At 41.7% G+C, this 27,208-nt stretch overlaps 1 protein-coding gene across 2 annotated transcripts in view; it reads left to right on the forward strand.

Moving 5' to 3' along the window:
- The window catches only part of LOC135507836 (uncharacterized), a 57,978-nt gene that overhangs the window by 19,870 nt on the left and 10,900 nt on the right, over window positions 1-27,208 (forward strand). For both annotated transcript variants that reach the window (XM_064927525.1, XM_064927526.1), the window contains exons 3-5: window positions 8,049-8,130; window positions 8,317-8,825; window positions 26,979-27,032. In XM_064927525.1, coding sequence (XP_064783597.1) covers window positions 8,049-8,130; window positions 8,317-8,825; window positions 26,979-27,032 — 645 coding nt within the window. The remainder of the gene's footprint in view (window positions 1-8,048; window positions 8,131-8,316; window positions 8,826-26,978; window positions 27,033-27,208) is intronic.

The following is a 27,208-nucleotide window of genomic DNA, read 5'->3' on the forward strand; positions in this document are numbered from 1 at the left end:
AATTAACTAAGTAATCTCCACCCCTCAACCAGTAATCTACAGGAGCACAGACACAAGGGACAACACACACCAGTCTTTACATTGCAGATTAGCTGAAGGCAGTCATCAATGTCCTTGGACCACAGAAGATATTTGCATTGGTGACAGACAATACTGCGAATATGAAGGCTGCTTAGTCTAAAGTGGAGTCCAACCCTCACATTACACTCATTGGCTGTGCTGCTCATGCATTGAATCTGTTCCTCAAGGACATCATGGCATTAAAAGCAATGGTTACACTACAAGAGAGCCAAGGAAATGGTTTGATATGTCATCAAGTAAGTCATCAAGTAATAGCAACAATCTACCTCATCAAGCAAAATTAGAAGAATAAGAGCACCACATTGAAGCTACCCAGCAACACCCGTTGGGTTGGTGTTGTCATCAATGTTTGACATGTCTCCTGGAGGGGAAGGAGTCTCGAAGAAATGGCGATATCACAGTCTGCCGATATGGACAGCCCCATCAAGAGGATCCTCCTGGATGTATTTTGGGAGAGATTGGTAAGCAGCCTGAAACTCCTGAAACATAGTGGTTCCTCCTTTTAAAAATTGAGAGCTTACCCTGTGGGACTTAGAGGTAATTTGTGGTTTAGTATGGTACGCTGTATCACCACTTCATTCCACCAGACCAGAGCAAGGGGGAGTTAGCATAAGTCAGTGCTTTTGGGTTCTACTGTGTGTCCTAACTGACAATGAATGGGCGACATAAAACTAAATAGAAACTGATAATTGTGCACAACTTCAGTATTACTTACTTAAACTTTTACACTGTTTTTTAAATAATTTTATTTTGTTAGGATTATTTTGGTCTTACTGTAGGCAACTCCCGATCGCTCTTGTTATACAGTGCCTGAGAGGCACAACGGTCTAAGACGCTGCATAGCAGTGGCTTTATTTACAAATTAGTAACAAGGTGTAACGGCGTTCTTCGTTTGTTGCAAGAGAGTCGGACCGAAATGCAGCGTGTTGGTTACTCATGTTGTTAAATGAAACAAATGACGAATACATGAAAATACTGAGACAAAATACAAAACAACAAAACGGAACGTGAAACCTATCTGGTGAAACTACACAGAGACAGGAACAATCACCCACGAAATACACAGTGAAACCGCGGCTACCTAAATACGGTTCCCAATCAGAGAGAACGAGAATCACCTGCTTGCCTCAGGCAGCCAAGACTATACAACACCCGTACTCAGCCGCAATCCCAAATACTACAAACCCCAATACGAAAATACAATATATAAACCCATGTCACACCCTGGCCTGACCAAATATATAACGAAAACACAAAATACAATGACCAAGGCGTGACACAAGGTCTCACCCCATGTTCAAGAATGGCCTTTTTCTCGCACATTTTACATTATTTGGAAACAAAATCATCTCCTGCTGTTATTACTTTAGAATTAGATCAAACAATTTTGGAAATTCTCACAGCTCTATTATTAACCCTGTTATTAGCAGGACAATATATATTGTTCATGGCTCCCGAGTGGCGTACAATGGGATTGCCTTGCAGTTCTCCAGCTGTATCCACTGAAAGCGCGCGAGGGTTAAGGCACGAGGGCAGGGGGCACGGGATGACCGCAGAGCCGCGCACAGAAGACCAACCGAGCCCATGGGGAAGGGAGGAGGAAGGGGAATGGGGGGGTAGACCCCCCTACCCCGCCAAACTGGCAACACTTTAAGGGGCATTGCACTAATAATGGCGCTGACAAGGGAAACATTCCCACTGTTCTGTTCTTAGTGCCAGTCTGCACATTCAAACTATGTAACTAATAATGGAGTCTTTAATGCTTTCGTTGATAAAATAATGATGAAATACTTTCAAAATGCCGATGTTTGTTCATTTAGTTATGGATCCATAATGAATTACTATGGGAATAAATATCAATGAATTACAGAAATATCCTCTATGTAATTATTGGCGGAGAGTCACGTCATATTTTTTGATATACTGTAGGGCGACATGAGTCTCACTAGCGTTGAGTAATGTGCTGTTAAAAGTGGTGTAGGTCTTTATTTAAAGAGCATATTGAAGTTAGAAGCGATAGCCTACAACTTTTTTAGCACCGCTTCACGCTGCTCTGAGACAAGCATGGGGACTGGCCTTGATAAATCAGTGAGATTTTTATTTTCACCGAATCTCCGTTTGGGTATTGGTTAGACTAGAATTGGAAAATTGGGGTGTAGAAATGTTATGCTCTTAGTGTAACTTTTATTTAACTAGGCAAGTCAGTTAAGATCAAATTCTTATTTACAAGGACAGCCGACTCCTTCCTCCCCATCGGGGAATTGAACCCCGGTCTCCCGCGTGCCCACACGACACAGGGATTCTTTAGCTAAACAGCCCTGTACTATACTCCTGACCGTCACTTTGTACAGCACCAAATTTTATGTTCCATCCTAACAGACACCCAGAAGGTTTTTCGTTTTTCTTGGAATAGAAACGCCATAATGTTAATCTAATTAAGCAAGTACCAGTCAAAAGTTTGGACACACTTACTCATTCCACGGTTTTTCTATACTTTTACTATTTTCTACATTGTAGAATAATAGTGAAGACATCACAACTATGAAATAACACATATGGAATCAGTTAAGAACAAATTCTTATTTACAAGGACAGCCTACTCCTTCCTCCCCGTTGGGGATTTGAACCTCCCACGTTCCCGCATTCTCTAGTATAGGCTATCAAATGCTTCTCAAAGATGCCCTCGGGTGGTCAAACTAGCATTAATTGTACCAGTGGTTCACACTTTTAAATAACGCTCCGTAGAATTCTGTGGCACCTTGCAAGCTGCGCAGCAGTACGCTGCAACTTTTAACGGAGGGAACACTGTATAGCAGTTGCCATTGAATAGATTGAGGGAGACAGTGCCATCCTGTCTGATGTTCTGACTCTGCTTGCAGATGTAAGAGGAGAAATCCGTACTGCCATGCCCACTTCACTGTTGCTCCAAGCAGAGGAAACTGCAGTTCTGAAATGCATCAAAAAGCATGAAGCCTATACATGCCACAGCGTACATGTTGGACCCCAAGTATTCTGGCAAGAGCATCCCGTCTGGTGCAGAGATCAACAAGGCCTATGGTGTCATCACTACCGTGTCTCGCCACCTTGGCCTGGATGAGGGATGGGTTCTTGGGATGGAGATGCAATATGGCAGTTGTGCTAACATATCCCATCAGCCACCTGGTGGAAGGAACTTTATGGACCTGAGACTCTTTCCCATGTTGCCTCCATCCTCCAAATCCTAACAACATCATCCACCTCAGAGCACAACTGGTCCTTATTTGGGAACACACACACCAAAGCACGCAACCGGCTGACCAGGTTGGAAATTTGGAGGCTATCGAGTAATCCTCAACAGGGTTGGAAAGTGACAGTGAAGAAGAGGCCTCAGTCTGATGTTCAAGAGATGGACATTGATGTCCAGGGAGAAGACATGGAAGCCTGAGAGGAAGACAACCAAAGCTTTAGTATAGAAACTATCATTTTTCAGATGTATGTTGAAAACGTTTTTGGGAGATGCGATGGAACATTTGGGGATCATTCAATATTCCCTTTTGTTGTTCAGTGAAATCATCCCATGTGAAGAGTCAACTAATTTAATTAAAGTTCAATTCGTAACTAAGTTGTTTTTAAAAATGTATATTGGACGTATTTAATCATTTGTAATTATGTCTACTTATGATAAGGTAAAATGTATATGTTTCTGTCTCCACATGATATGGTAAATATATCCAATGCAAAAAAACTACATTTAAATGGTATTAACATTAATTTGCATATTTTCGTTAATTCCCATGGAAAGTTTCCACCTTTTGAATATTCCCCAAAATGTGCAGCCCTAGATTTGAAGGCAAAGTGTGCTGCGTGCCACATAAGGCAAGGTGTTGCTGTATCTAATAGCCTAATGGTCCCCTGCTCAAACAGTAAGAAAATCAGTTCAGCTCCATTGCACAGCATATGCACATCTCAAGAGTTAGTTTCTCTCTTGTGCAGAATCTCATCAGAAACACCCAGACACACAGTTCCCTCAATTGTTGAATACATACATGCATGACCTTTATCATATTTTATGTTTACCATGCATTTGCAAAAATAATCTATTTTCATACACACTTCACTGTGCATAACATTGATATCCTTTTCAAGAGTACGCTCTGATACTAGTCTACAGGCTCAACACAAGTTTCATGGATTCCAAGTACATTAGTCATGAAAACCCCATAGACATTTGCATGTTTCATGGTCCAATTATTTTAACCTTGTTTGAGTTCCTCAGATAAAACAAATGTCCCCTGTTTTTCCATTGTGGAGTGAATGTATGTAACATAGATAAGGAGACTAACTGGGACTGCGAAGAAGGAATGTAGCAGAAAATGTAAGGATATTTGGTGTGATAAATAGCCTAGTTCCTTACCCCAGTACTACACACACTGAATAACTTTGGCTTTACTGTGCGTGCATGTATGTCCTTTAACTCCTCTGGGATATGTTGGACTCTAGCGTCCGTTGACATCTAGTGGAAGCCTTAGGAAGTGCAATATGACCCCATAGACACTGTATATTTGATAGGCAGTGACTTGGAAAAACTACAAACCTCAGATTTCCCACTTCCTGGATGGATTTTGTCTCAGGTTTTTGCCTGCCATATGAGTTCTGTTATACTCACAGACATAATTCAAACACTTTTAGAAACTGCAGTGTTTTCTATCCAAATCTACTAATTATATGCATATTGTAGCTTTTGGGCCTGAGTAGCAGGCAGTTTACTCTGAACACTTTTTTATCCAAGCTACTCAATACTGCCCCCCAGTCCCAAAGAAGTTAAGTGCAACCTTAATGTGTGTGTGTGTGCATGTGAATGTGTGTTTATCGTGTGTATGAATGTTTTTTTTTTTACCTTTGTGTGTATGAGTGTGTTCCCTCTTAGTCACCTGGTGTCCTTATAAACAGTTAATACCAGGTTCCCTGAAATACCGCCTAATAGTTAAGTCAACATGCAACGTCACTGTTATGTTGACTCATCCTGTTGCCACAGACAATAGTGTCTGACTTGCTCCAAGATGGGGCACACCCTTGACATCTAACCTGGATTTGAGCCCTTAACCCCTTGCTTGAGGCCCTTAAAAACTGATCTTCGATCAGATTACCTGATCCTGTATCAGTGGTAAGGGGAAAACATATGTTTTTTTAACCTATTCTGAATTTTTTGAAAGGTTCATATCACTGTCAGGAAATGCAAGCTCCCTCCAGCCCTGTGAATGTGTTGGGCCCCACAGCGACACACACACACCCCAGTCCCATGCGGTGCTAGTGGGTGATGTCATGGAGATGGCAGGTGTGACCGTGTGATGGCAGTAAAACTTTGAATGCACACCTGTTGTATGTAGAAGAAGTAATGTTCAAGTTTTACAGATATACATATGGCAGTCACTGAAATGCATGGATATTACAGTACATACAAAAAACAATACATGACTATGTATACTGAACAAAAATATAAATGCAAAATGCAACAATTTCAACTACTTTACTGAGTTACAGTTCATATAAGGAACTCAGTAAATTGAAATTAATTCATTTGTGGATTTTACATGACTGTACAGGGGGACAGCCATAGGCCCACCCACTTGGGAGCCAGGCCCACAAATTTGGAAGCAATGCCCAGCCAATTCATCATGAGGGGATTCATTACAGACAAAAGTACTCCGTTTCATCAGCTTTCTGGGTGGCTGGTCTCAGACGATCACCAGGTGAAGATACCAGATTTGGAGGTCCTGGGCTGGTGTGGTTACACGTGGTCTGCGGTTGTGAGGCCGTTAGGATGTACTGCCAAATTCTCTAAAATGACAATGGCTTATTGTATAGAAATGAACATTAAATTATCTGGCAACACCTCTGGTGGACATTCCTGCAGTCAGCATGCAAATTGCACGCTGCCTTAAAACTTGAGACATCTGTGGCATTGGGTTGTGTGCCAAAACTGCACATTTTAGAGTGGCCTTTTATTGTCCCCAGCAGAAGGTTCACCTGTGTAATGATCATGCTGTTTAATCAGCTTCTTCTATGCACACCTGTCAAGTGGATGGATTATCTTGGCGAAGGAGAAATGCTCACTAACAGGGATGTAAACAAATTTGTGCACAAAATATGAGAGATGAGCTTTTTGTGTACGGAACATTTCTGTGATCTTTTATTTCAGCTCATGAAACATGAGACCAACTTTACATGTTCCGTTTATTTTTTTTCAATATACATTTAGGAGACTCTGAGTTGTTGATTTAGTTTGCGTAGGTTATGGACAACTTTTATATATCTGTCTTGGCCTGTTGGATAGAGAAGAGGGCACTTTGGGTGGACCTTCCTGACACGTGTCCTTGACAGGCAGTGGGTAACCAGTCCCTGAAAGGCACAGTTTCTCTCTTCTCTCATGAAGTGAGGGTAGTGATAATGAAGTCAGAGCATCCATCTATTCAGGATATGCTGTGCTGAGGATGATTCTGCAAGCATACTTCTGGATATGCTCCAGTTGATCAGAGAGGGCTTGAGTTAAGGAGCAATACGAAGCTGGTGCTGCGTATTCCAGGCAGGGGTGAATGTAGCCTGTGTATATAGCTACCAGGTGAACCTTTGGCACATTGAACCTTTCTTGTTTCTCTTTCTAACCATGATTGTTACGTATTCGTCCCACTGCAGATTCTTTTGTAAAATGACTAAGAAGTTTGACTGATTCACAGACTTGCAGGTCTTTACCGTTGATTGTAAAGGTACTTGGAGGGTGCGGGTTTATCACAAGTAGTGTATGCGGCTTGCTCGAGGAGCACTGGTTCCTTTCTCTTTCTCTCCTTTTCACTGTTTGAAGTGTTTCAGTAGGAAGGGGAGGTGTTGAGTCTGTGTGTGCATGTGAGCACAGATGGCAGCTGCTCGGCCTGACCTCACTCAGTGTGGTGCGTTACTTAACTCTTAGTGCTGCCGTCTGTTGGGTTTCTCTCTTTTTGTTGTCGTAGACTCCTCAAAAGGAGAATGCTCTTCAAGCACAAGTGAAGGCAATAAAATACCTATCTGATAAAAAATATGTGGCATCAATATTAGTCAACATGTATATATAGTGTCAAAATGTAAATAGGATAATTTTGTTCATAAAGTCAGTCTCATCCAAAACTGACTTTTGTGTGTTCATGACTTACTTGAGGGTTGTTTTGATTTTGACAATGCTCATTTGCCCACTAACATGGGTTACACAGCTGCTGGGATTGCTCTCTATCCAATCTTATCGCAGAACACAGACAGTGAGACAGACCTGCCCATCAGATCTGACTTTGTTAACATAAGATGACACATTGGTGCAGTATTTCTCAAGTAAAAAAAATACAAATACCTTAGCGAGATGTAAAATTGCTCTATACTAAAACTTCTGCAAAAAGTTTAATTACAATTAATTACAGATTTCTTGATTTATCTTAGATTCAATCTGACAGTTTGAGGAAGAGATACTGGTTTTGTCCCCCATGAGGGGACTAACATCCCCTAACTGCCACATCGAACCACAAGACTGAAATCTAATTTTTTTAAAGGGACAGTCTGGGACATGGAAATGGCAGCATCAAGAGCTGACAATGGTTTACATTGAACTGAAGAGGCCGTCTTGTAGAGAGCAAACTTGGCCTAGATTTAAGCTTTTTGTAACTTCATCCATCTTCCAAATTCGAACTTGAGTGTAAGGCATTTTTCAGGAAGAATAGGCCATTTGACCAAGTTTAGGTGTTTGCATGATATGCACGCTACATGTGAAACAGAGTTGTGCTAATTTTGACCTTTTTTACATTGCACAATTTCTTTGGATAAATCATGTTGATTGAGCTTTTGGGTTAGTGAGCCACCATGTTGCTTAAAGCCCCAAAGAGTGGCTTGTACTGATGCTAACTCATTTAACTGGTTGAGAGCCATATGTTGCCTGATGTCATTGTTAACCTTTAACCCTTTCCTTCTAGATTTCCTACCATTGCAGTGGGGACGGAGCAGAGAGTGACGATTCCGAGGGGGAGAACCAGGAGCTTGCACAGATTGACAGAGGTATGTGGGCCGCTCGCTCAAACCAACCCAAGTCGTCTATGGTCTTCATTGTTACATGGATGTGTACAAGATGGTCATTTAACAGATAAAGCAACTTCTAGGTAACACAGTATAGAAGAAGACAATAAGCTTGTTGCTATCTCTGCCTCTTCAACTTTGACCTATACTCTTGGTTGCCCCCCTCAGAGAGGCGGCGGAACGGCGGCCTCACCCCTCTGGCCACCAGCCAACAGCACAACCAGGGTCCCCTCTCCCCGGCATGCCTCTGTCGCCTACGCCTCCTTCTAGACCCAACTCTGGACCACCACTCTTCCGAAGAAGAGCTGGAGCGAATCAGCTGCGGCGTTGGAGATGGCAAGAAGTGGATGCTGCACCATCACCACGTCGAGCACCACAGCAGTGCCTCCAGCGACGAGGAGGTGCGGGACCTGTTCGGCTGTGGTCCGGTGGTGGCGGCCTTGGAGCCTGGGACTTGCCTGGGGACCTCCCCCAGCCCAGTGCTCTTTAGCTCCAGCCCGCCTCGCAGCCTCAAGCCCCCGCCCCCCATTCGGCTCCAGTTCCAGGTGGTGCAGCCTGCTGCCAGGCCCATTATCTTGACCCACTTTGACCAGTCAGCGGTTCCCTATACGAAGCACAGGCACAGCTACGGGGGAGAGGTTGGGAGGCCGAGTCTGGACCTGGAGAAAATGCAACAGGTTAGTGTTTCTATACAGTGTCCACAATTCTTAAATGGCAACCGTTTGTATTGCGTTGTTCATTCTCCAATCAGCCTAGTATTCTGTGGTTTGGATGGAATCTCACATAAGTATTTGGCAATCATAGAATCACATAGCTGGGTCATGCTATGCATAGTGCCTTTCGGCTAGTGTAATTTAAATTAAGAATTAAGAATTGTTCCAGTACTGGGATCAGATAAGAAAATTCATACATATACAGTAACATTTAGTATTTTAATTAGTACATATACAATACCATAATTGTATTCTGATTAGTACACCCTGATTGAAATGTATACATAATTAGTCATTATAGATAACACATTAACCCTGTGTTAAGGGAATTTTTTATGTTCAGTTTTCCACCACAAAACACCAGACAATTACTAAAAAGAGTAGAACCAGGGCCTCCCGGGTGGCGCAGCGGTCTGCATTGCAGTGTATCACAGCTGCCCCCGCGGCTGGGAGATCCATGAGGGGCGCCAGGGGTAGCCTAGTGATTAGAGCCGAAAGGTTACTCGATCAAATCCCCGAGCTGACAAGGTAAAATTCTGTCGTTCTGCCCCTGAACAATGCACTGTTCTTAGGCCATCATTGTAAATAAGGGTTTGTTCTAAACTGACTTACCTGGTTAAATAAAGGTTAAATAAAATAAAAAACGAGGCAGCGCACAATAGGCCCAGCGTCGTCCGGGTCAGGGGAGGGTTTGGCCTGCCGGGATGTCCTTGTCCCATCGCGCTCTAGCGACTTCTGTGGCGGGCCGGGCGCATGCATACTGACACAGTCGCCAGGTTTACAGTGTTACCTCTGGCTGGCATCCGGGTTAAGTGAGCAGTGTGTCAAGAAGCAGTGCAGCTTGGCGGGTCGTTTTCCAGAGGACGCATGGCTCTTGTCCCATCACTGTAACTCCCTTACAAGACTATAACTACCAATTGGGGAGAAAAGGGGTAAAAAGTGATACATGTATGTATATGTGTGTGTGTGTATGTATATGTGTGTATATATGTATATGTGCGTGTATATATATACTACTAAAAAAAATAAAGGGAACACTAAAATAACACATCCTAGATCTGAATGAATGAATGAAATATTCTTATTAAATACTTTTTTCTTTACACAGTTGAATGTGCTGACAACAAAATCACACGAAAAATTATGAATGAAAATCTAATTTATCAACCCATGGAGGTCTGGATTTGGAGTCACACTCAAAATTAAAGTGGAAAACCACACTACAGGCTGATCCAACTTTGATGTAATGTCCTTAAAACAAGTCAAAATGAGGCTCAGTAGTGTGTGTGGCCTTCACGTGCCTGTATGACCTCCCTACAACGCCTGGGCATGCTCCTGATGAGGTGGCGGATGGTCTCCTGAGGGATCTCCTCCCAGACCTGGACTAAAGCATCCGCCAACTCCTGGACAGTCTGTGGTGCAACGTGGCGTTGGTGGATGGAGCGAGACATGATGTCCCAGATGTGCTCAATTGGATTCAGGTCTGGGGAACAGGCGGGCCAGTCCATAGCATCAATGCCTTCCTCTTGCAGGAACTGCTGACACACTCCAGCCACATGAGGTCTAGCGTTGTCTTGCATTAGGAGGAACCCAGGGCCAACCGCATCAGCAAATGGTCTCACAAGGGGTCTGAGGATCTCATCTAGGTACATAATGGCAGTCAGGCTACCTCTGGTGAGCACATGGAGGGCTGTGCGGCCCCCCAAAGAAATGCCACCCCACACCATGACTGACCCACCGCCAAACCGGTCATGCTGGAGGATGTTGCAGGCAGCAGAACGTTCTGCACAGTGTCTCCAGACTCTGTCACGTCTGTCACGTGAACCTGCTTTCATCTGTGAAGAACACAGGGCGCCTGTGGCGAATTTGCCAATCTTGGTGTTCTCTGGCAAATGCCAAACGTCCTGCACGGTGTTGGGCTGTAAGCACAACCCCCACCTGTGGACGTCGGGCCCTCATACCACTCTCATGGAGTCTGTTTCTGACCATTTGAGCAGACACATGCACATTTGTGGCCTGCTGGAGGTCATTTTGCAGGGCTCTGGCAGTGCTCCTCCTGCTCCTCCTTGCACAATGGCGGAGGTAGCAGTCCTGCTGCTGGGTTGTTGCCCTCCTACGGCCTCCTCCACGTCTCCTGATGTACTGGCCTGTCCCCTTGTAGCGCCTCCATGCTCTGGACACTACGCTGACAGACACAGCAAACCTTCTTGCCACAGCTCGCATTGATGTGCCATCCTGGATGAGCTGCACTACCTGAGCCACTTGTGTTGGTTGTAGACTCCGTCTCATGCTACCACTAGAGTGAAAGCACTGCCAGCATTCAAAAGTGACCAAAACATCAGCCAGGAAGCATAGGAACTGAGAAGTGGTCTCGTCAACACCTGCAGAACCACTCCTTTATTGGGGGTGTCTTGCTAATTGCCTATAATTTCCACCTATTGTCTATTCAGGGTAGCCTAGTGGTTAGAGCGTTGGACTAGTAACCGAAAGGTTGCAAGTTCAAACCCCCGAGCTGACAAGGTACAAATCTGTCCTTCTGCCCCTGAACAGGCAGTTAACCCACTGTTCCTAGGCTGTCATTGAAAATAAGAATTTGTTCTTAACTGACTTGCCTAGTAAAATAAATAAAATATTCCATTTGCACAATAGCATGTGAAATTTATTGTCAATCAGTGTTGATTCCTAAGTGGACAGTTTGATTTCACAGAAGTGAGATTGACTTGGAGTTACATGGTTGTTTAAGTGTTCCCTTTATTTTTTTGAGCAGTGTATATATATATATACAGTGGGGCAAAAAAGTATTTAGTCAGCCACCAATTGTGCAAGTTCTCCCACTTAAAACGATGAGAGAGGCCTGTAATATCCATCATATGTACACTTCAACTATGACAGACAAAATGAGAAGAAAAATACAGAAAATCACATTGTAGGATTTTGAATGAATTTATTGGCAAATTATGGTGGAAAATAACTATTTGGTCAATAACAAAAGTTTATATCAATACTTTGTTATATACCCTTTGGCAATGAGAGAGGTCAAATGTTTTCTGTAGGTCTTCACACATTCCTCCATGCAGATCTCCTCTAGAGCATTTATCTTTTGGGGCTGTTGCAGGGCAACACAGACTTTCAACTCCCTCCAAAGATTTTCTATGGGGTTGAGATCTGGAGACTGGCTAGGCCACTCCAGGACCTTGAAATACTTCTTACGAAGCCACTCCTTCGTTGCCCGGGCAGTGTGTTTGGGATCATTGTCATGCTGAAAGTCCCAGCCACGTTTCATCTTCAATGCCCTTGCTGATGGAAGGAGGTTTTCACTCAAAATCTCACGATACATGGCCCCATTCATTCTTTCTTTTACACGGATCAGTCGTCCTGGTCCCTTTGCCGAAAAGAGTTGAGTTTTTACCAAAAAGTTATATTTTGGTTTCATCTGACCATATGACATTCTCTCGATCTTCTTCTGGATCATCCAAATGCTCTCTAGCAAACTTCAGATGGGCCTGGACATGTACTGGCTTAAGCAGGGGGACACGTCTGGCACTGCAGGATTTGAGTCCTGGTGGCGTAGTGTGTTACTGATTGTAGGCTTTGTTACTTTGGTCCCAGCTCTTTTCAAGTCATTCACTAGGTCCCCCCGTGTGGTTCTGGGATTTTTGCTCACCGTTCTTGTGATCATTTTGACCACACGGGGTGAGATCTTGCGTGGAGCCCCAGATCGAGGGAGATTATCAGTGGTCTTGTATGTCTTCCATTTCCTAATAATTGCTCCCACAGTTGATTTCTTCAAACCAAGCTGCTTACCTATTGCAGATTCAGTCTTCCCAGCCTGGTACAGGTCTACAATTTTGTTGCTGGTGTCCTTTGACAGCTCTTTGGTCTTGGCCATAGTGAAGTTTGGAGTGTGACTGTTTGAGTTTGTGGACTGTTTGAAGTTGTGTCTTTTATACTGATAACAAGTTCAAACAGGTTCCAATAATACAGGTAACGAGTGGAGGACAGAGGAGCCTCTTAAAGAACAAGCTCTTTGGTCTTGGCCATAGTGGAGTGTGACTGTTTGAGGTTGTGGACAGGTGTCTTTTATACTTATAACAAGTTCAAACAGGTGCCATTAATACAGGCAATGAGTGGAGGACAGAGGAGCCTCTTAAAGAAGTTGTTACAGGTCTGTGAGAGCCAGAAATCTTGCTTGTTTGTTATTGACCAAATACTTATTTTCCACCATAATTTGCAAATAAATTCATTAAAAATCCTACAATGTGATTTTATGGATTTTTTTTTCTCATTTTGTCTGTCATAGTTGAAGTGTACCTATGGTGAAAATGACATGCCTCTCTCATCATTTTAAGTGGGAGAACATGCACAATTGGTGGCTGACTAAATACTTTTTTGCCCCACTGTGTATTTAAATATGAATGTATGTATGTGTGTGTGTGTGTGTGTATATATATGTATATATATGTATATATATATATATATATATATATATATATATATATATATATATATATATATATATATATATATATATATATATATATATATATATATATATATATATATATATATATATACAGTGCCTTGCGAAAGTATTCGCCCCCCTTGAACTTTGCGAACTTTTGCCACATTTCAGGCTTCAAACATAAAGATATAAAACTGTATTTTTTTGTGAAGAATCAACAACAAGTGGGACACAATCATGAAGAGGAACGACATTTATTGGATATTTCAAACTTTTTTAACAAATCAAAAACGGAAAAATTGGGCGTGCAAAATTATTCAGCCCCTTTACTTTCAGTGCAGCAAACTCTCTCCAGAAGTTCAGTGAGGATCTCTGAATGATCCAATGTTGACCTAAATGACTAATGATGATAAATACAATCCACCTGTGTGTAATCAAGTCTCCGTATAAATGCACCTGCACTGTGATAGTCTCAGAGGTCCGTTAAAAGCGCAGAGAGCATCATGAGGAACAAGGAACACACCAGGCAGTTCCGTGATACTGTAGTGAAGAAGTTTAAAGCCGGATTTGGATACAAAAAGATTTCCCAAGCTTTAAACATCCCAAGGAGCACTATGCAAGTGATAATATTGAAATGGAAGGAGTATCAGACCACTGCAACTCTACCAAGACCTGGCCGTCCCTCTAAACTTTCAGCTCATACAAGGAGAAGACTGTTCAGAGATGCAGCCAAGAGGCCCATGATCACTCTGGATGAACTGCAGAGATCTACAGCTGAGGTGGGAGACTCTGTCCATAGGACAACAATCAGTCGTATATTGCACATATCTGGCCTTTATGGAAGAGTGGCAAGAAGAAAGCCATTTCTTAAAGATATCCATAAAAAGTGTTGTTTAAAGTTTGCCACAAGCCACCTGGGAGACACACCAAACATGTGGAAGAAGGTGCTCTGGTCAGATGAAACCAAAATTGAACTTTTTGGCAACAATGCAAAACGTTATGTTTGGCGTAAAAGCCACACAGCTCATCACCCTGAACACACCATCCCCACTGTCAAACATGGTGGTGGCAGCATCATGGTTTGGGCCTGCTTTTCTTCAGCAGGGACAGGGAAGATGGTTAAAATTGATGGGAAGATGGATGGAGCCAAATATAGGACCATTCTGAAACAAAACCTGATGGAGTCTGCAAAAGACCTGAGACTGGGAAGGGGATTTGTCTTCCAACAAGACAATGATCCAAAACATAAAGCAAAATCTACAATGGAATGGTTCAAAAATAAACATATCCAGATGTTAGAATGGCCAAGTCAAAGTCCAGACCTGAATCCAATCGAGAATCTGTGGAAAGAACTGAAAACTGCTGTTCACAAATTCTCTCCATCCAACCTCACTGAGCTCGAGCTGTTTTGCAATGAGGAATGGGAAAAAATGTCAGTCTCTCGATGTGCAAAACTGATAGACATACCCCAAGCGACTTACAGTTGTAATTGCAGCAAAAGGTGGCGCTACAAAGTATTAACGTCAGGGGGCTGAATAATTTTGCACGCCCAATTTTTCAGTTTTTGATTTGTTAAAAAAGTTTGAAATATCCAATAAATGTCGTTCCACTTCATGATTGTGTCCCACTTGTTGTTGATTCTTCACAAAAAAATACAGTTTTATATCTTTATGTTTGAAGCCTGAAATGTGGCAAAAGGTCGCAAAGTTCAAGGGGGCCGAAACTTTTGCAAGGCACTGTGTGTATATATATATATATATATATATATATATATATACACACACTGTTGAAGTCAGAATTTTACATACACTTCGGTTGGTGTCATTAAAACTAGTTTTTCCAACTACTCCACAAATTTCTTGTTAGCAAACTATAGTTTTGGCAAGTTGGTTAGGACATCTACTTTGTGCATGTCACAAGTCATTTTTCCAACAATTGTCTACAGAATATTATTGCACAATTATTGATTATTTCACTGTATCACAATTCCAGTGTGTCAGAAGTTTACATACACTAAGTTGACTGTGCCTTTACACAGCTTTGAAAATTCCAGAAAATTATGTCATGGCTTTAGAAGCTTCTGTTAGGCTAATTTACACCATTTGAGTCAATTGAAGGTGTACCTGTGGATGTATTTCAAGGCCTACCTTCAAACTCAATGCCTCTTTGCTTGACATTATGGGAAAATCGAAAGAAATCAGCCAAGACCTCAGAAAACAAATTATAGACCTCTACAAGTCTGATACATCCTTGGGAATAATTTCCAAACGCCTGAAGGTACCACGTTCATCAGTACAAACAATAGTACGCAACTACAAACACCATGGGACCACGCAGCAGTCATACCGCTCAGGAAGAAGACGTGTTCTGTCTCCTAGAGATGAACGTTCTTTGGTGCAAAAAGTGCAAATCAATCCCAGAACAACAGCAAAGGATCTTGTGAAGATGCTGGAGGAAACAGGTACAAAAGTATCCATACCCACAGTAAAACGAGTTCTATATCTACCTGAAAGGGAGAAGCCAATGCTCCAAAACCGCCTTAAAAAAGCCAGACTACGGCCTGCAACTGCACATGGGGACAAAGATTGTACTTTTGGTAGAAATGTCCTCTGGTCTGATGAAACAAAAATAGAACTGTTTGGCCGTAATGACCGTCGTTATGTTTGGAGGAATAAGGAGGAGGCTTGCAAGCCGAAGAACACCATCCCAACCATGAAGCACGGGGGTGGCAGCATCATGTTGTGGGGGTGCTTTGCTGCAGGAGGGACTGATGCACTTCACAAAATAGATGGCATCATGAAGGAATATTATGTAGATATATTGAAGCAACATCTCAAGACATCAGTTAACGCTTGGTTGCAAATGGGTCTTCCAAATAGATAATGACCCCAAGCATACTTCCAAATTTATGGCAAAATGGCTTAAGGACAACAAAGTCATGGTATTGGAGTGGCCATCACAAAGCCCTGACCTCAATCCTATTGAACATTTGTGGGCAGAACTGAAAAAGTGTGTGCGAGCAAGGAGGCCTTCAAACCTGACTCAGTTACACCAGTTCTGTCAGGAGGAATGGGCCAAAATTCACCCAACTTATTGTGGGAAGCTTGTGGAAGGCTCCCTGATACGTTTGACCCAAGTTAAACTATTTTAAGGCAGTGTTATCAAAGGCACTCAATTAGTATGTAGAGGGGGGTATTCCAAATTTGTAGAATACCCCCTGAAATGGACAAAAATGAATGGGAAAACATTGGCATATTACAAACCATATACACGGTGTCCAATACCACCCAATTCGACGTTGATTCATGCAAAGTGTATTGCAAATGCCATATGGCAAATGCCAGCTGTAACACTTCAAAAATCCAACAGATGGCGTGTGCGCTCCACCTTGGTTTTTCATATTGGAAATGCAACCCAAGTCAACATCCAAAAGCAAAATTTTGAAAAAATGAATTTTTTGTCAAAAACTTATCACCCCTTAAAAAAGCGTTTTTCGAAATTCTTTCACTTTTTTTGTCAATTACACATGTGTAAGAACTTTATGAATATACTTTTGTCCAATTTTATCGTAATTTTTTTTTTCATTACTTGCGCATAAGGCATATGTTTTCTCCATTTGGAATATGATTTCATAGGAAGTCAAAAGTCAAAAATAGCAAAATTTTATAAAAAACTTCACACACCCTTAAAAGGTGCTTTCTGGGCCGTTTTTCAAAATTCTTTCGAATTTTGTGTCAATTACACACGTATAACAACTGTATCAACTTTACTTTAGTCATATTTTATTATCATATATTTTTTTTTACTTGTGCATAAGGCATATGTTTTGTGGGGGCCAAATGTCATAAGAAATTTGACATGCTCAAAAATCCTGCATAAATGCAAAATTGACTGGCCTGATGAACACAGGATGGCCGGGCAGGGATAGTTGTTCCTTTCCATCACTGGTGGTGTTGATTTCATCATGTCCATTTGGTGATGTTTTTTCACTATAGAATCATATTGCAAATGCACGTGCATTGTTGTGCAACTGGTGATTGAAAATTGGCACCTGGTAACCCAAAAATAAAAATATGGTTGTAAATGCATTTACCGGTCATTCTGATATTAATGCCTGCTTTGGGAACACAGGATGACCAGGCAGTGATAGTTGTTCCTTTCCATCACTCGTTGTGTTGATTTCATCATGTCCATTTGGTGATGTTTTTTTCACTATTGAATCATATTGCAAATGCACGTGCATTTGCAATATGTTTCAATGGGCATTTACCATCACGAATTTGTTGTGCTCAAAAATCCTGCAGAAATGCTAAATTGACTGGCCTGATGAACACAGGATGGCCGGGCAGGGATAGTTGTTCCTTTCCATCACTGGTGGTGTTGATTTCATCATGTCCATTTGGTGATGTTTTTTTCACTATTGAATCATATTGCAAATGCACGTGCACCGTCCATCAGTCAATTAGATATCATTCTGACACCAAACTGATACAAACTGACACCAAACCCACTTTTCCCAACTTGTTTAGTAGCCAACTATCACATACTTCAGAGCTGGCCCAAAATTCACAACGACTTTGGTTCAAACCATAAAAAAAACATATAACACGTAGTTACGTTCTAGCTGCGGGTCCATTTCTTATGTTATGTGTAGGCCTAGCTGAGGCGACCCCGAATCCCAAGTTTCAACTCGATAGGTCATTTGGTGTCCGAGCAAAACCCTAATTGGTGCTGAAAATCCACTTTTTTCCATGATTTGCTACAGGGTCCTTGAATGAGCTATCGGACAGAAACGTTGGGTTCTGTCTCTATGGGCCGAGACGGTCACAATGCACCTAGTCTTGTGACTCTGGGACATTTCTAAATGTCGACATTTTCGTGATGCAAAAATGAATTGAAGTTATTGCAAATGTACGAGGCTGTTTCTCGGTCCGAGAACCTTCTAGAGCGACGTAACTCACGCATCGACCTGAGGTCTAGAACAGGATTCTAAAGTTTCGGAACTCTAGGTCTGACGGTTCTTTAAAAGTTCCAACAAGGTTAATTAATGCAGGCAGTGTATGTCTCTACGCACCCCAATGGGTCCCTCCTTCCAAGCTGTGTGTGTGTGTGATTTAGTTTTCCTTTGAAATTTTATGGGGAAAATGACTGATTTACAGTTCATGGGGGTTGTCTAATCACATATATGAAGTTTTGGAAAGATCTGATTTTTTTAACCCCTCGAAACAGCCCCTGAGACACCAATTATGGCACTTCCGGTTGGCACAGGAAGCTGTAAGTCAACACACATCCTCATTGGGGTATTCCATTGCAGAATACAGAGTTTTAAGTCTTTACCATAAAAACTGACTGATTTACACAGGGTTGAATGCACTATGTCTATCAAACTGCAGGCAGGGTATGGATATACACTTTTAGGGTGATTTTAACCACTTCCGGTTGGTCCAGGAAGCTTAGAATCAACACAGGTAGACCTCATACTAGCCTGATGGACTGTCTTAGAAGACAGGTTCATACGGCATTCATAACCCATATAGGCTTCAGGTTGATGTATGTATTCCTATGGGGAGAGAAGTCAATGCAAACTGTTTGATGTAAACACCTTCTTTTAACTGTTAAGGGTTAATGCCACACGGTCAAGGTTAGGCTTGCACGGATCGAGAGGACCTTAGGAACGTACCTGAGGTCGAATTGTGTTTCTCACCCTAACGGTTCTCTCACTGTCACCCAAAAGCAAATGACATTGTGGGGCAGGCTTCATTTTGGGCCTACTTTTCTAATGGTCGCTGCGCTTAGACCGAGCGAGCTACGGTCAAGCGGGATATCTCGTTGAACTCAGCACGGCCTAGGGATTATGGTAATGCCATTGCCTGCTCTCTGTGTCTTTAAGCACCGCACTTTCTCACTCCATCCTTGCTGTGTGTGTGTGAGAGAGAGAGCTTGTCTTTGACATCTGTTGGGAGAAATTACTGATTTACAGTTCAGGAGGGTTACCTAGTCACACACATGAAGTTTTGGAAAGATGTGACTTTTTTAACCCTTGGAAACAGCCACTATGACACTATTTAAGGCACTTCCTGTAGGCACAGGAAGCTATAAATAAACTCATATCCTGATTGGGGTATGCCTTTACAGAATCCTAAGTTTTAAGTCTTTACGTTAAGAACAGAGTTATTTACGGAGGGTTTAGTGAGTGTGTGTTATTTCAGAAAATCATAGAAAATCACAGAAATCTCGCAGAGCTCCGCAGCACACTTTAAAAAGATTCGTATGAACACCCTGCAACTGGATCTGTAACTGTTAAAAAAAAAACACCTATCTTTGAACATCACCAATCTGTCATTGTACGATTTCTCTTAAATGACGATATATAAATGTTTTTTTTATTGACACCGGAGGCTCCTTGACTTTGTGAAGTGGAAAAATAATTTCTCTATTTTCATTTTGGACCTTTAATCCCAGAGAAATGGCCATAACTCAAAAACCGTTGAGGCCTAGACGCCATCTCGTTCGGGGCCAACTGCCCATTATGCCAAACCTACGCTCACCAAGTTTCGGCTTCGAAATATTTTCAGTTTTCGAGATAAGGCCCCGTCGTGATTTGTGATGTTTTGTCCAATTGCAATATGATTGCTTATGCCATCTTGTGGGATTTTCCGGTACAGCAGAAAAATGACCAAAATTTTGTTATTTTATCAAACGGAAACCGAATGTCCAACAAAGTTCATTTGATGACTTCCCGGTAGGTCCGGCCCTGCCGCTCGGCCCGACGCCGTCCGCAAATTTTACAAACGTTTTCGGACGTCTAGTAAGGGACCGTACATTTGCAATATGGACTTTCTCACTAACCATACAGCAAATGTCAAAATGTTCCCTTAAGGTATGTAAACTTCTGACCCACTTGGAATGTGATGAATGAAATAAAAGCAGAAAAAAATAAGTCTCTCTTCTACTATTCTGACATTTCACATTCTTAAAATAAAGTGGTGATCCTAACTGACCTGAAACAGGGACTTTAACCCTACTAGAATTAAATGTCAGGAATTGTGAAACTGAGTTTAAATGTTTTTGGCTAAGGTGTATGTAAACTTCCGACTTCAACTGTATATAAAAAGTCGAACCAGCTCACCTGCTTGACTATTAGATGTTCAATGTTTCTTTTTAAATAAAAATAAATAAATATTGGGGTTAAATCTTCCCAGAAGTTTGACGAACATGTCGTGGGATATTCCAAAAAGAGGGATTTGAGAAAGAAATACAGTTATTGACATGTAAACACACTGCTATTTGAATATTTAACATGGTTTACTTTAGTTGGAATCATAGTGTAGGTTATCCAACTGTTAAATTAAGTGCTTTATCAAAACTTACACACAATGTTTGAAGGACATAAAAGGCACTCGTGGAGCAACCCATTTCCCTTTGGAATTTTATATATTTATTATTTTGGTATGCTAGTTTTCAATGCGAATTGAGGCCTCGAGCAATCAGCCATACTTCATCTCTCTTTTTACTCCCAAAAAGTTAGGTATAAAACCTATTGTGGATTGCCATCTGTTCCCTGTAGACTACATCCAATCTTATAAAACAAACAGAAAAGTATCATATTTGGATGGACTAACCATTTAAGGTTCATCGAAGGGGCATTCTTTATCTATGTTGGCCAATGATGCCATGTTTCAACTCTTGTTTGGGTATGTATTCTGTGGACCACACCACAGATCTTCCAAGATGACTCAAGTGTATTGTTTTATATTTTTCTCATCCATATTTGTTATGGGTTCAAGTAAAGCATTACCTAAATTTAACTAATGGGTTTTCACGAAGGACAATTGACCAAGAAAGTTGTGTGAGTATGTTATTTCACTCAAACTGTATTAAGGACACTGAATAACTAGGCTTTACTTTAGGGTAGCCTTGTACCACTAGCCAGACTGTAGACTATGCTTCATTACATTGAGTTTGGGATTAGGTAAAGGGACACAATAGCGTTGCTCTCCTGCACACACACACCCACACAATCCATTGCCCGGCGCTTGCCACCTCGGTGGTCCGGAGAGATGAGGGAGGCACGGACGGCAGATGTCTGCCCTCATTTCTCACAAAAGCCAGCAAGGCAGAAGGAGAGGATTAAATAAACAACAGAAAACGACAATGACTAATGAGTCACAGAGAAGCTGGTCCAGTGATCGTTAAAATCCAATAGCCACATTGGCACAGACTATGATATTGGAAGTGTGTGTATGCGTCTGTGTGTAGGGGAGGATTTGAGGGGTCCATATGTCCATGGGTGTTTTTGGAAAAAGGGAACAGATGAGAGACAGCGGGCAGTAGTGACAGGGGCTAGGGGAAATAAAAGGAAAGGATGAGGTTGTGTGTGTTTCTGTCTGATCGGAATCTGAGTGTGTGTTTCTACATCTTTATGTGTGTATGTGAGCTCAGTCAAGGGGAATGGGAGGTGCTGGAGGGAAAACAATAGGGGGGTCTTCAGAGGTAGCTGCCAGACAATATTCTCCCATTAACCCTTTTCTGGGCAACTCCAAGTGTACGTCCCTATGGACCCTGGTCAGAAGTAAGTACTGTATAGGGAACGGGGTGCCATTTGGGATGCATAAGTCTCCAAATTATCAATCTAAATAAATGGCTGCTAAAATAAAAGGAGAAGCAAGTGAATAAAATCAGCATACAACATAAGTGTGACATAATGTACAGTAATTTACCTGACAACGTAAAAATCTGTCGTTCTGCCCCTTAACAAGGCAGTTAACCCACTGTTCCTAGGCCGTCATTGTAAATAAGAATTTGTTCTTAAAACTTGTTTGGGGATAGGGGGCAGTATTTTCACTTTGGATGAATTGCGTGGCCATAGTGAACTGCATCCTACTCTGTCCTAGATTGCTATTATATGCATATTATTATTAGTATTGGATAGAAAACACTCTGAAGTTTCTAAAACTGTTTGAATTATGTCTGTGAGTATAACAGAACTCATAGAGCAGGCAATCTTCCAAACAAGAAGTGAAAAACTGAATGTGGGTCAAATTTGACGTCATCGCCCCTTCTTTTCCCAACAAGATGTGGATCTGGTAGAACTTCCTAAGTCTTCCACTAGATGTCCTCATTCAGTAGAACGTGGAATTGAGCTTCTGGTGTGAACTTTGACCGAATGGGAGGGGAAATAGTCACTGTCTTGGCAGAATGCAATTTCCCTGTGGCGCATTTCTCTGTGGGTCCCACCGTCGTTCCATTTGGCTGCAGATGAAAACATATGATCCGGTTGGAACGTTATTGGATATATATGAAAATAACATCCTGAAGATTGATTCTCTACTTAGTTTCACCAGTTTATTCGACCTGGAATATATCTTTTTGAAGTTTTCGTGCGAGTTGTCCTGGACCAGCGTCAGCTTTTGGGCACGTGAGCTGAAAGTGCTAGCAAATGCAGCTAATTGGACATTATGGAACAAAACAACGATTTATTGTGGAACTAGGACTCCTTGCCCTGCATTCTGATGAAAGATCTTCAAAGGTAAGGGAATATTTATGATGTAATTTCGTATTTCTGTTGACTCCAACATGGCGGAGAAATACTTTTACGTCTGGGCGCTGTCTCAGATTATTGCATGGTAGGCTATTTTTGTAATGTTTAAAAAAAATCTGATACAGCGGTTGCATTAACCTCTTGATGCTATGGGGGCGCTATTTCATTTTTGGATAAAAAGACGTGCCTGTTTTAAGCGCAATATTTTGTCACAAAAAGATGCTCGACTATGCATATAATTGATAGCTTTGGAAAGAAAACACTCTGACGTTTCCAGAACTGCAAAGATATTCTCTGTGGGTGCCCTAGAACGGGAGCTACAGGCAAAACCAAGATGAAACGGCATCCAGGAAACCAGCAGGATTTTTGAGGCTCCGTTTTCCATTGTCTCCTTATATGGCTGTGAATGCGAGAGGAATGAGCCTGCCCTTTCTGTCGTTTCCCCAAGGTGTCTGCAGCATTGTGACGTATTTGTAGGCATATCATTGGAAGATTGACCATAAGAGACTACATTTTCCAGGTGTCCGCCCGGTGTCCTCCGTCGAAATTGGTGCGTCTTTTTCAGCTGCTGGTATTTTTCCATGCAATTCTGAGGGGAAAGCAGGCTTCCACGAACTGCATATCAATGAAGAGATATGTGAAAAAACACCTTTAGGATTGATTCCAAACAGCGTTTGCCATGTTTTGGTCGATATTATGGAGTTAATTCGGAAAAAGTTTGACGTTTTGGTGACTGAATTTTCAGTTCGTTTCGGTAGCCAAATGTGATGTACAAAACGGAGCGATTTCTCCTACACAAAGATTCTTTCAGGAAAAACTGAACATTTGCTATGTAACTGAGAGTCTCCTCATTGAAAACATCCGAAGCTCTTCAAAGGTAAATGTTTTTATTTATTTGGTTATCTGGTTTTTGTGAAAATGTTGCGTGCTAAATGCTACTCAAAATGCTAGGCTAGCTTAGCATACTCTTACACAAATTAGTGATTTGCTATGGTTCAAAAGTATTTTTTGAAAATCTGAGATGACAGTGTTGTTAAGAAAAGGCTAAGCTTGAGAGCAGGTGCATTATTTTCATTTTATTTGCGATTTTCAGAAATCGTTAACGTTGCGTTATGCTAATGAGCCTGAGGCTTTATTCACGATCCCGGATCCGGGGTGGGGAGTATCAAGAGGTTAAGAACTAGTGTGTCTTTAATTATATGTAGAACATGTATCTGTTATCTGGCGTAGCTTTCTATAATTCCTTCGGATATTTTGGAGGCATTTCTGAACATGGTGTCAATGTAAACCGAGATTTGTGGATATAAATATGCATGTTATCGAACAAAACGTAAATGTATTGTGTAACATGTCATATGAGTCATCTGATGAAGATTTTCAAAGGGTTAGTGATTTATTTTATCTCTAATCCTGCTTTTGTGACTCTATCTTTGGCTGGAAAAAATGGCTGTGTTTTTCCTTTGATTTGGTGGTGGTCTAAAAAATGTGTTTTCGCTGTAAAACATTTTAAACATCGGACATGATGGGTAGATGAACAAAATGTTTATCTTTCACTTGCTGTATTGGACTTGTTAATGTGTGAAATTTCTAAAGAATATTTTTGAATTCCCTGTGCCACCTTTTCAGCTGAATGGGGGGGTGGAGTTCCCCTCGGGGATCGCCTTGCCATAACTTAACTGACTTGCATAGTTAAAGGTTAAATTAAAACAAAATCTTTGTAATATTCTTGAACTGGTCAAAAGGGTCACACGGCTGTTTATCTCTACTACTAATCCACCGTGCTCACGGTAATCCGAACCCAATTGCTCAGATGTGGCACGACCCATTGTCTGTAGGGAACGATTGTCAAAGCAAACAGTTTGTGGCAGATGTCTTTTTTACCTGGCTGGCTACAAATTATTGGTCTGTCAGATATGCATTAAGTTTATAACTGTGCGCCTCGAAGAAAAAAAAAATCAGAATTTCCTTTATGGTCCTCAAATAACAGAGATACATATACTGTTTCAGGGATGATACAGAGCACATTTAAGAGCTATTAAATGATCAGCAAACTTTCAACTACTAAACAGACTGTACAAACGTTGTTGGGAAGGTTAGGGGGTTGGGCATGTGAGGTCCATACAGTACCTTGCAAAAGTATTCATCCCCCTTGGCGTTTTTCCAATTTTTTGCATTACAACCTGTAATTTAAATAGATTTTTATTTGTATTTCATGTAATGGACATACACAAAACAGTCCAAATTGGTGAAGTGAAATGAAAAAAATAACGTGTGCACATGTATTCACCTACTTGGCTATGAAGCCCCTAAATAAGATCTGGTGCAACCAATTACCTTCAGAAGTCACATTATTAGTTACATTGCACACAGGTGGACTTTATTTAAGTGTCACATGATCTCAGTGTATATATACACCTGTTTCAAAAGGCCCCAGAGTCTGCAACACCACTAAGCAAAGGGCACCACTAAGCAAAGGGCACCACCAAGCAAACGGCACCACCAAGCAAACGGCACCATGAAGACCAAGGAGCTCTCCAAACAGGTCAGGGACAAAGTTATGGAGAAGTACAGATCAGGGTTGGGTTATAAATAAATATCCAAAACTTTGAACATCCCACGGAGCACCATTAAATCCATTATTAAAAAATGTAAAGATTATGGCACCACAACAAACCTGCCAAGAGGGCCGCCCACCAAAACTCACGGACCAGGCAAGGAGGGTATTAATCAGAGAAGCAACAAAGAGATCAAAGATAATCCTGAAGGAGCTGCAAAGCTCCACAGCGGAGGTTGGAGTATCTGTCCATAGGACCACTTTAAGCCGAACACTCCACAGAGCTGTGCTTTACAGAAGAGTGGCCATACAAAAGCCATTGCTTAAAAAAAAATAAGCAAACACATTTGGTGTTCGCCAAAAGGCATGTGAGAGACTCAAACATATGGAAGAAGGTACTCTGGTCAGATGAGACACATTTTTGCTTTTTGGCCATCGAGGAAAATGTCTGGCACAAACTCATCACCCCGAAATTACCATCTCCACAGTGAAGCATGGTGGTGGCTGCATCATGTTGTGGGGATGTTTTTCATCAGCAGGGACTGGGAAACTGGTCAGAATTTAAGAAATGATGGATGGTGCTAAATACAGGGAAGTTCTTGAGGGAAACCTGTTTGTCTTCCAGAGATTTGAGACTGGGACGGAGGACTATCTTCCAGCAGGACAATGACCCTAAGCATACTGCTAAAGCAACACTCGAGTGGTTTAAGGGAAAACATTTAAATGTTTTGGAATGGCCTAGTCAGAGCCCAGACCTCAATCCCATTGAGAACCTGTGGTATGACTTAAATATTGCTGTACACCAGTGGAACCCATCCAACTTGAAGCAGCTGGAGCAGTTTTGCCTTGAAGAATGGGCAGAAATCCGAGTGGCTAGATGTGCCAAGCTTATAGAGACATACCCTCAAGAGACTTGCAGCTGTAATTGCTGCAAAAGGTGCTGAATAGTTATGCACGCTCAAGTTCTGTTTTTTTGTTGTTTGTCTCACCATAAAAAATATGTTGCAGTGGTAGGCATGTTTAAATGAAATGATACAACCCCCCCCCCCCATTTTTTTTAATTCCAGTTGAAAGGCAACAAAATAGGGAAAATGCAAGCCACTGTACCAAATCTCCCTCCCTCCACAACAGTAGGAGTCTTGTGTTTACATTCTAACATTCTAGCGGTCAGTTGCTGTGACATCATCAAATGAATTTACTTCTAATTGTCAATGAAACCCATTGGCTGCTCTCGACGGAATACAGTGGCTTGTGAAAGTACTCACCCCCTTGGCATTTTTCCTACTTGGAAAAATGGCTGTGGGGGTGAATACTTTTGCAAGGCACTGTAAATTGCCCTCGAAGTATGCAGTTTAAGCTGCATTCTTTGTATGAAATGAATTCAATGAATGAAATCAATGAAATGAAATCAATTCAATGAAATCAATTCATTATTTATCGTAATTATTATTCAGGTGTGTTTTGAAATGTTTCAGTAAGACATGGGACAGAATGCTGAGGGATAAAGTTGGTTTAAAGAGGGATGTTTGCTGATAATTGTTTCTCATTTCTTCCCCTCAGAAAATGCTCCTTAAAAAGAACTGTGGTGGGAAAACACGGACCATAAAGATTCGGGTGAGTTTAGATTAATCTTCTGGTCTCCACAAGCATAGTAAAATTTGGGCTCCTGAGTGGCGCAGTGGTCTAAAGCAGTGCATCTCCGTGCTAGAGGTGTCACTACAGACCCTGGTTCAATTCCAGGCTGTATAACAATCAGCCATGATTAGGAGTCCCATAAGGGGCAGTGCACA

This window comes from Oncorhynchus masou, chromosome 21 (genome assembly GCF_036934945.1).
Source record: "Oncorhynchus masou masou isolate Uvic2021 chromosome 21, UVic_Omas_1.1, whole genome shotgun sequence".
Lineage (NCBI taxonomy): Eukaryota > Metazoa > Chordata > Actinopteri > Salmoniformes > Salmonidae > Oncorhynchus > Oncorhynchus masou.